Raw genomic sequence first — 11,256 nt, 5'->3', positions numbered from 1 at the left:
TACAAGAAGCAACTATCTGTCCTTGAGATCGGGATGTAAAAAAAGATGCAGCCATGTTGTTCCAAGTATCAAATGAGAAAATAAGGTGAGAACTTTCTATGCAGTATAATGCAATACAAGAAATATCGGACCTTGATTTTCACATAGAAATAAAGATGACTCTTATTCTTTCAAAGACTGTTACGTATGGGTCAAGTCACGATACATACGTTATTTCTGTCTTGCATAACAAGCAAGTTCCTCTGTGTGTTAGAATTTTGTGTTTATCTTATCCATCTATCTAGGAGCTGCAGACTTTACCCTATTAACACGGGCAGGCTTATAAACTATAATATTCAGCTTCAAATAAAAACATTTCCCTCAAATATGAGAACTAAACAATTAAGGAGACAGAAAATGCAGTGTTCTCCACTGGGATGCTATTTGCAGACCCTTTGAGATATACAGTAGCCACTCAAGATAACTTGTGACCTTGAGAAAAAACACAGGGACTTTCTTTTACATAAATTCTTCTTTTTTTTTTCCTTCACCCTCTCTCTTACCACTCGGGTGCCCTGAGGGACAACCTGCAGATCAATTGTTCTTTGATTACTTGAATAGATTCTATTGAAGAACAAAAGAAACAACTAGAAATTTGACACAGTAGTTCATCTCATTGCCAAAACAAAATAAGAACTCTTCAGAATTTATCGAACAGTATGTTAAGAGTCTTTACTTTTTAGAGTAAATATGACACAATGGATAGCTTTAGAACAAGCTAACATTACTAGGATTCAGACATGTGCAACTGGTACAGTTCAGTAGTGCATACACGACTCAAATGAACGTACTATGGGCCAGAAACTTAAGTTACAAAATAGAGTCAATATTACAATTAATACAGATCAGTAAGTAAAAACCACCGCTTCTCAGATTCTGCACACTTAAAAAAAAAAAGCCAAACAAACATAAACTTTACACAATAACCGAAATTATGCATTTCTACTCTGAGTATCCTACACACACACAGAAGTCTAAAAAGTTATGGTCACATTTTGGTTTTGTTCCAGTGATGCACAATCACATGAAATGTTCTATCCGTTTCGTGTAAAAGAGACATATGGCTGAAGTGCAACAGCTGCTAAGTTAAAAATATTTCCATAAAAATGTTTAGACGAAAATAATCCCAAGCATCCTGATGTTTAGGATTATTTCTGAGAGTCCTTACAAAGAGTCCTTATGAACAGTAGAAATAGAAGCAGTTAGGAAATTTCAGTGTATTTTGTCTTTTTTTTTCTTTTAACACAAGTAAACAAATACTGGATTTAAAGTGCAGCTTCTTTCTCCTCTCCCTTAGATTCTCCTCCCCTGCGAAGACCAGTTCTGTTAGACTCTCCACGGAAGGCTGGACACAAACCGAGCAACAGTCAAGTCTGTGTGTCTCGAAAGTCGGTGATGGCCTTCCACAGCGTGCAGAGCATCCCTCCTCTGTTTAAGACACAAGAACACAGGGAAGAGAACACCTCATTTGAAACACTGCTCTTGACATATACAAGTGACCTTCGCCTGGCGCCGCTCTGATCAGAACACGGAAATCCCAAAGTCTTATCGGTCCTCATGTAATTCTTTCTGTGTTTTGTCATCATCCCTCCCTACCTCTCCTTTCCATTCCCATTGTCATCATCCCTCCCTACCTCTCCTTTCCATTCCCACAGACTACCAGTTCCCAAAGCATCATTTCAGGTTTTTAGCACATTTGAAATGGGTCTTTACAGAATTCTGTGTGAGTCACTTATGCGTGTGCTTGGCCTGATAGAGGAAACTATGATAAGAAACTGTATCACCTTATACATGTTACAGGATGGCAATTGGGCACCTATCCTATTATTTCTAATAATTATGGTACAATCGTGAACTAAATGAGAGCAGTTGTTTACGGCAGCTTTAAATAACTGCATAGCCTCAGTCTACTTTATTATCAAGAAATTCTTTGAGTTGATTTGCATTTACTAATATAGAAATTTTGGTTATAAGAGTACCCAGTAATAGCCTGGGGAAACAAACTCCATTTACTCAGAGCAAATGTGAACCACAGAATGGGCCCCAGGACTGCTGAGATGGTGAGGGCTGGGGAGGGGCCCAGCCAGGGCAGGAGCCCAGACTTCTCAGCCCAGCGCTCTTTCCACCAAGACAAATGGACATAAAGAAAAGAGTGGTACCTTAGTCTGAGGCATTTTAAATCATCACGTGTAACATAGTAGAGAACATCCTCTAGTGAATAATCCTCAGCCAAAAACTGTGGAGAAAGTAAAACATGCACAAAAGTAAGACATTTTATATACACCTTTAATAAATAGTAAACTCTTATTCACAATATAAATGGCAATAATTTAAAAATGAATCTAAAAGGAAATCTACTAAAAACATAATCTTCTGGAGTGATTAGGAAAACGTCCCCCCATTACAAAACAAAGAATGCATTCAAATGACTTCCAAATGCATAAAGATCACAAGCAACACAATTTCTGAACGGCCTTCTAACAAACATATAAAACTCATTTGTAATTACATCTGCTGTTCGTAAGATAACATTTATATATTTTTTAACTTATTGAAATTCAATTAGTTAACATAGAACGTATCATTAGTTTCACATGTAGAGCTCAGTAATTCATCCGTTGCATTTAACACCCAGTGCTCATCACAACACATGCCCTCCTTAATGCCCATCACCCAGTTACCTCATCTGCTCCCCCATAATGTTTATATTTGAGAGGTTTGTTGCTGTGTAGCTTTATTTTTCTCAAGTGGATAAAAAGTGTTCCTGAAAAGGTATTGTTTACACTGAATTTCTGAATTTGTTTTTCACAGCTGATAAAAGGTACTTTTAAAATAATTACTATAAAATCAGAGTCCTGAATTTAAACTGAAGCTTTAATTTTAAATTAAAAAAGGCAATGATTTAGTGGATCATCAATTACTACTCTTTAATTGTGACTTGAGTCTTAGTTTGAGAAATAAATATTTCAGAGAACTTGAATGGACACATCATTCTCCATAAGCAAGAGAGCGGTTTAGGTAGCAGTAACTTGTTCAAAGCAGATTTCTAAGGAAACCCTATTCTATTTAGTAGCCCAATGAATTACCAAGTAAAGAGGAAAAAAACTTTATTCTTTGTTATTTAAAAAATTTAAACATAAAACTAAAATTGATGTAATATTGTATTGGGGCCCTTTCTATAAAATAATAAAAAATATAACCTCTTCTTGTGTGTATGTGTGTATACATATATGTAATCTTCAAACATAAGTGCTACTCCTCCTGCCAATTTCCCAAAGTCTGTAAGGAGCAGAGGGGAATCAGGTCATTATAGATCTAGAAAGTGCTCCTGACACAAGTTAACTGACTAGGTCTATTTTATTAAATGTTAATAAATAGCCACTGCCCAGCAGAGTCTAATAATGTTGTGAGAGAACTAAAGAGTTAAACAGAAGAGAGAATTAGAAACTTTACAATTTTTGGTTTTGTCTTGATTTTTCCACTCTTCCTTATTTTCAGTTCAAAAATATAAAAACTCCTTAGAGGAGTCCTGGACCACAGAGCTTTTGCCTGCCTCACTGTTTTGCACATACAGCATCCCAGCCCCCGAATGACTTTCCCCTCCTCACCTGCCCCTCCCCAAATACACATACAGATGGCATGGTTTATTCCTACATACGCCTTTAGACTCCAGCTCATTCACCAACCTCTTCCTCTCTCTGTCTCCAAACACCTGATAACCTCTCCTTCATAGAGCTTATCAGGGTATCATTACACTTTATCTGTGGAATTATTTGATGACCACCTGCAGGCCCTAGTCTGCAGGCCGCACGAGGGCTCACCAGTGTACATGCCCCGTGCCTCACACACCACAGGCACTCAACATTATGGAGTGAAAGAAAAGCTTGTCCCACGGATAGTTTTCTTTACCCGACTTATAGTGTCTTCATCAGCTCCTTTATCTCTCAGCCACTCAGTAAGCTCAGACTCTTCAGTATTTGTGCCAGGAGAATCCCGGGGGCATGCGGGCAATCCAGGAATATCTAGGACAGAATTGGGGAGGAAGGGACATTCTTAGCTTCTCTTCACAGAGGCCATCTGGGACCCTCCCAGGCCACAGACATTTATTAATACTTTAAAAGATTTTGCTCTATCAGAAAATAACAGAAACACTTGAGATTGGCACTATAAATATAAACAAAACGCTTAAAGACTACTAATAAATGGAGGGACAGAAGTAATAATGTAATGATATCCCCACCTCATACTTTTATATCAAATCTATAGTTGCTCTGAATTTAAAGAAATATGGTTTCTTTGAAACAATTCTATAGTTTCACCAAAATCGTACTGTGGGTTTTTCATGTGACAAACATGAGCATAATTAGCAGAAAACCATATAATCATATAATAATCTCTTTTTTCACTATTTGCAATAAAATAGAAAAAACCTAGAATATGAAGAATACAAATGCACAAGTGACCAAAAATAGTATTTTATTGTAGTAATCTCATTTGAAAATTAAAATAAAGACCAAAAAAGTGTTAGAGCCATATTCACCTCAAATAATCTCAGGAAAAAAATGACCATGAATCATCTTACATGAAATCAAGTTATACTGAAATTCTATTTTGCTGCTACTAAAAACTGGATATTTCTTTTTTTTAAAGATATTATTTTTACTTATTTATTTGAGAGAGAGAGCATGAGAGGGGAGAGATCAGAGGGAGAAGCAGACGCTTGCTGAGCAGAGAGGCCGATGCAGGACTCAATCCCAGGACTCCAGGATCCTGACCTAAGCCAAAGGCAGTCGCCCAACGAACTGAGCCACCCAAGGACCCTCAAAATTGGATATTTCTTAAAAGCAATTTCTGCTTGTAGTCATGGTACAAATGATGGATGTCAAGTAAGCCATGAAATAAAACTTCCCGTTAGCTTTCTCCCCTTTCTGTGGCAGCCTAGTTTAATAGTATCACTTAAAAAGTTTCTGCTATTCACCTATTGGTTGGGACTTAAGCTTCAGGTGTTTAATTTCTTGGTCTTTTTCTTCAATAGCTTGATGAAGGAGTGCTTGTAATTCTTTCTCTTTCCGAACCAATTCTTCCAGTAATCTGTAGAAGAAGATTATATTGGTTGACAGGATAATAAAGTTGGAGCAGCCAGAGTGACCTTCTAGATCTGAACTTCTCAAGCTACAGGGAACACAGACATCCCTGGGATTTTATTGAAACGCAGATTCTCATCCAGTAATTTTGCGGATAGGTTTGAGATTCTGCATTCCTTTTTTTTTTTTTTTTTAAGTTTATTATTTATTTATTTTTTTAGTTATCTCTATACCCAGTGTGGTGTTCGGACTCACAACCCAGAGATCAAGAGTCACACACTCTTCCAATTGAGCCAGCCAGGCGCCCCATGATTCTGAATTTCTAATGAGCTCCCCCAGGTGATACTCATGTTGCTGGTCCACAGACCGCCCCCCCGGCTCCATGCTGAGTGGCAAAACTCTAGAAGGCTTGTACTTCCAGACAAGAATTCAAAACTACCACCTCAATTGTCTGCCCAAATCTTCAGAGATATTTTGTTTCTTTTTATGACTGTAAATGGCAAATAAATAAAGTAAAATAAAATATATACGATATTAACAGAGCTATATTTTACATGTGTGACTCCTCATCAAAAAAGTTGATGATAGATGACATAATAATCAATGCAAAGCAGAAAGGCAATCATTTTTTTTTTAACTGGAAGTTTGATAGGTGAGGTCCCCTATAGTACTCAGTAAATGGTAATGGTTGTTGCTAGGATTGTTGAGGATGTTACTATTATTCCTCTCCCTCCTAAGGGGACTGGTGAAGTGGGTAAAAGGATAGCTGCGTTCCTGGTACATTCAGTTCTTTGTTGGCATCTTTTGTATTCTCCAAAGAAACAAGGAGAAACTAACATATCATTTATATCAGAATTCTTATTCATGAAAGGTTCACTATGCAACTAAGAGCCAACTGGTGTCCTACTCACCATTTCTAACACTACTCTCTGAAAAAATATTTCCAGATAGAAAGGGAGATGCTCTGATTTTTATAGAAAATGATCATTGGGTGACTTGAATTCAGAATTTAAAGTTAAGGTACAGAATTATTCATAAGATCATCAGGATAAATTGTTGCATGCCCTACAGTTCTTAGCCAACTGTATTTGTTTCATTTTCTCAATATGGATAGATTTAACTTGGGACCAGATTCCATTCCAAAAGTTTGTTTCTGTTTCAGTTGGCATGTTTGAAGGCAGCACAGGCCCAACTGAAAGATAACCCTGGGCTTGAATCCTGGTTCAGCCCCACACTTCCTGTGTTAACTTCAACAAATCACGTAACACTTTTAGCCTTCAATTTTCTCATCTGTGGAAAGGAAAAGTAAAACTTCCCCAAAGAATGACTGTGAACGTTCAATGAGACAGCTGTAGCTAACATGCCAAGGACAGTGCCGGGCCATCAGGGAGGGCCATCCTGTCCCCAGCCACAGCTTCGGGCCCAGGGCTCAGGAGGCTGCTCCTTTCCCACAGGGCAGAGATGGGGGGCCCTTAGGAGAAAGGACTGAGTAGAGTGGGTAGTAGAAGCAGGACAAAAAGGAAGACTCTTGAGAGGCAGCCAGAGAAGGTGATTTGAGAAAGACAGATTATTTAAAGATAAGCAGAGTTAAGCAGCACACAATCTGGTGGACTGAGCTGCAGGAACTGAGGGCCAGAGGAAAGCAGAGGATCAAAGGAGATGTTTACCACTCCAGCAAGAATGATATTCCAGGAAATGGACAGCAAGCTCAGCATGAATTTTTAAGTTGGCAATTTCTCGGTCTAGTATGTATTTTTGTCTTCCTTGATGATTTACATGTATGGAATATTCTTATTTTTTTCAAAGAACACAGTGACTTTTTCTAGAACTTAACCTGTGTGTATCTAGGTTAGATGTTTTCTTTTTATCTTTAAAAGCCAGACTTAACCTTAGAAGGAGAGCTCCGACAGGCCACTTCATTTGTCCCAAGCCAGCTCTCAAAAATTATGTATTTACCCAGTCCATCAGCTCTATTTTTGCTTTGTCTTACAGTTAAGAGGGAAGTTCTTCAAAATTAAGGTAATTGCTTGCCTCTCTGTTCCAGAAAAATTTGGCAAGCATCTGCCCTGAAGTCAATTTTTTTTAACTTAGGTGAGTGGAGGTAGGTAATTCCGGAATTGTTTGATAGATTAGCTGACTGCGTGAGTTAGATTTTTAGCTAACTCTATTACTGTCCTCCAGTACTGTCTCAACCACTGGTGTGAAGTGAATTATTTCCAGAACATGTTATGTAAACATACCCCGAAATGAAAGTAAAACATACATTCTAAAGCCACCATGTTATTTTCTCTATCTCCGTCTCTTATTGGTGATCTAATAATCAAGAGTTGGATAAACCTGATTGACCTTCATCAGTGATTATCTAAATACAAGCTTAAGATTTCTAACATGAGAGCTACAGCCTTCTGAAAAACATGCTAACATTTCCTTTAAGTTTATTTTGCAGTGTATGAACTTTTTAAAAAAAATTTATTTATTTATTTTAGAGAGCGAGAGGGGGAGAGAGAGAGAATATGAGTGGGGGGAGGGGCACAGGGAGAGAATCTTCAAGCTGACTCCCCGCTGAGCACGGGGTCTGACAGGGAACTTGATCTCTGGACCCTGAGATCATGACCTGAGCTGAAACCCAGAGTGGGACACTCAACTGACTGAACCACCCAGGCGGTGCCCGCACTGTATGAATTTCTGTATATCAAGTAATAACTGAAAGTGATACGGACATGATTCACCTCTCATTTCTGTTGCTTAGTACCAGTACTAAGGCAGCTGCCCTTTTCTAACATCACGCCATGAGGTGAATGCTGTGCCTCGCCTCCCTTCTCTGGGGGGCGACAGGGAGGAGCTGTGGAAGATATTACTAGAAACAGAAAAAGGAGGCTCATAATCCCGTAGATGTCACAGATATAAGGGTGAATATGTAGAGAAAAAACACACGAATGTGGGCTGTTGTGAAAAATACAGGAACACAATAAAGAAATACGGCCAGTCGCAGCCCTTCCAACAGCGATATGGGAAGCAGGCCCTCCACCGGGGCTGCGCAGAAGAGCAGCCCTTCCGGCCTGCAGAGGGCGCAAGCGCAGCAGAGGGCGGGACAGCATGGAAATCGGCGAACTCCAATGGTCTAAGGGGAAAAGGGAGAGGCTGTAGGTAGCAAAGGCAGGTTCTATTGACACAAGCCAGGGTCTATAGACAGAAGGTTTGAAGGCCAGAGAAACAAATATACCAGCTCATTGGTAAACAAAGTAGCTTTATTGCCTTTATAATTCTGACCATGGGTGGAGGAGGAGTTGGCGACCAAAACTAGATCGAGTAAACATTCATTCTCCAGAGATTAGAGAGGGGTATAAAAAACAACTCCATCTAGAGCTGGGTGACAGAGAGTAAACTAAAAAACAGGTGTAAACTAAAGTTAACAGGTGTAAACTAAAGTTAACACCTACTATCAAGGTTGGTGTATTGCTTGAGAAGAGGAGGCAATGAGGATTTCCACGGAAGTCTCAGAGGAGGAAAGACACAAAGTCTTCCACTAAGTAGTAGAGACGCCAACTAAGAGCTGGTTTTACCAGGACAAGATTAAGATCTGGAAGTCCAAAAGCCATTTCCCCCTTATTCAGGAAGATTTCTCTATGGAAACGGTAGATGATATGAATGGATTTACTCAATCATGCAACCAAAATTCATGTTTCTAAATATAAGATGAACTTTGTACTACTTGTACCAAGCTTGGTATTCAAGCTTAACTTTAAAAACTTAAACTTATGACAAGAAGTAAAATATGTTTTATCTTCCTGGTGAGCAAGATTTTTAAGTAAATATTTGAATAACTGGTATTGATTCACTCAAAAAAAAAAAAAAAAAAGGTTTCACTATAAGCCCAGAGTTGTAAAGTCAGTTGATCACATGTCAACTGTAGCCAGTACAGGAAGCTATAAATCATAGACTCAGAACTTGAACTGTGCCAACATCTGTAAAGAACAGGAAATATTTACTCTCCACTTAATAACCTGATCATGTGGATTTTATGTCACCAAATTCTCAAAGGAAAATTAAAGTCCAGATATGACAGAACATACTCAAAATAAAAGAGGTTCATAAATGCAGTCAACTTATCATCCTCTCAAGGTTTTTTTTTTTTTTTTTTTTGAAAAGTAAAGCTTTAGCATCACTAAATTTACTCTCAAGAACAGAGATCTTCCTCTTCTAAGAGAACTTGATATTCCAAATCACAGGCTTTCAAGAACATGGATTTTCTATCTTTCAGCTATTTTCTGGGATGGTACACACTGCTCTGAGTCTGTGTCCAAGACAGTCTCTGAAGTTACAGCTACTTCGAAAATCTCACTGTACTTGGAGAAAAAGCAGGGATCAAAGAATGCTGCCGAACAAGACTTGAATTGGTAGAAACAGAAAATGATTTTACCTAAAGAGACTAAGACAAATCTCTCTTGTTTGATAAAGAAAGATATCAAACCAAGTTTACGTGAATAGGATAAAGTGATGAATCATTTTGTATTCTCTGGATCAAACTTTATTATTATTATTGAAAGTTGGGGGAGAGAGAGAGGCAGAGGAAGAGAGAGAGAAAATCTTAAGCAGGCTCCATGCCCAGTGTGGAGGCCCGTATGGAACCCAGTGCGGAGCCCAGTGCAGGGCTGGACCTCACGAACCTGAGATCATGACCTGAGCCAAAATCAAGAGTTGGATGCTTAACTGACTGAGCCACCCAGGTGCCCCATCTGTGGACCAAACTTTAAGACAGACCCCAAACACATGCACTTATATAAAAGTAAGGGAAAGAAAGCCCACCCACGTCAGAATAGGACTTACCTATTAGTTTCTATTTTCATTCTTCCAAGTTGCACATTGAGGGACCGGTGGGCATTTTGGGAGTCGTGGGATACAGTAGAACTGAGCGTGCTCACCCCTGAGGTAGCTACAGCATCTTCAATGACAGCATGAGGTCTTCGGATAGTTTGGTTTGAAGGCCGTTCCTCATGGTCATCTTCTGCCTCCAAGTCTTCTTGATCAGCGGTATCGCTCTCAGATGCGAGGCTGAAGTGTGGCCTCAGTTCTGTGAGGCATAACATCAACAATAGTGTTAATAAAATATGACTGCTTTAGTTTCTTCTGACATGAATGTCCTCTTCCCTGCTATCAGTAAGATATGTATTCCAAACTGGTTTTCCAAATGTAGGGATAGATTTCTGGGCATTAATTTACAGTTTTTCTTCCAGTGAATCTAAAAATTCACAGGATCTATTGACTCTGAATGACCTAATTCAAACAAGGGAAAAATGGCTACACCACACAGAAGACATGTGGGAAAGAGTGCCTGGGTGGCTCAGTTCGTTAAACATCTACCTTCGGTTCAGGTTGTGATCCCAGGGTCCTGGGATTGAGCCCCAGGTTCAGGCTCCCTGCTCACTGGGGAGTCTGCTTCTCTCTCTGCCTCTCCCTTTGCTTGTGCATGCTCTCTCTTTTTCTCTCAAGTAAACAAAATAAAATAAAAAAGATATGTGGGGGGATTCCTGGGGGCCTCAGTGGGTTAAGCAATGGCCTTGGGCTTAGGTCATGATCTCAGGGGCCTGGGATCAAGCCCTGCATCAGGCTCCTTAATCAGCAGGGAGCCTGCTTTTCTCTTTGCCTGCTGCTCCGGCTGCCTGTGCTCTCTCTCTCTCTCTGACAAATTAAGGGAAAAAAAAAGATATGTGGGAAAATGCTAAAATCAGAAAGGCAATTATGTAAAAACCTGTTAATATAAACATTTGTTTATACAAGTAAAATTCATTTTTTTGTATTATATAATATCTGGCAACTATTAACTCACTTCGAATGAGGAAAATGAGATGTAGTGAGATTATCTAAATAAAAGTAAATTCACAGAATACATTTTGCCTGTAACCGTCAAAGTGTAAGGGGATGGAGGAGGTCCTGAAAATGCCACATGTGCTTATATTCACTCTAATAAGACTGTTTTTGACTACTGGATTCTTAGTGTGAGTCCTTCTTTACCCTGTTGACTAACCACTGAAATTAAAAGTGCAAACGTTATAAGTCTCCAACTTAAATATATCGCACGAGCTCATCTGCATGTCACTTAACAACTTGGATGATATCTTCCCAGGGAAAACAA

At 39.1% G+C, this 11,256-nt stretch overlaps 1 protein-coding gene across 1 annotated transcript in view; it reads right to left on the bottom strand.

Moving 5' to 3' along the window:
• Positions 1–523: 523 nt before the first annotated feature.
• Positions 524–11,256, bottom strand: part of MAP3K5 (mitogen-activated protein kinase kinase kinase 5) — a 198,033-nt gene continuing 187,300 nt past the window's right edge. Inside the window, exons 26-30 of the mRNA XM_080806936.1 lie at positions 9,951–10,194; positions 5,018–5,130; positions 3,949–4,061; positions 2,199–2,275; positions 524–1,467 (exon numbers count right to left, since the gene is read on the bottom strand). Of these exons, the coding sequence (XP_080663062.1) occupies positions 1,407–1,467; positions 2,199–2,275; positions 3,949–4,061; positions 5,018–5,130; positions 9,951–10,194 (608 nt within the window). The 3' untranslated portion in view covers positions 524–1,406. The remainder of the gene's footprint in view (positions 1,468–2,198; positions 2,276–3,948; positions 4,062–5,017; positions 5,131–9,950; positions 10,195–11,256) is intronic.

Source organism: Martes martes (assembly GCF_963455335.1).
Source record: "Martes martes genome assembly, chromosome: 6".
Taxonomy (NCBI): Eukaryota; Metazoa; Chordata; class Mammalia; order Carnivora; family Mustelidae; genus Martes; species Martes martes.
This window is presented reverse-complemented; position numbering and strand designations above follow the sequence as displayed.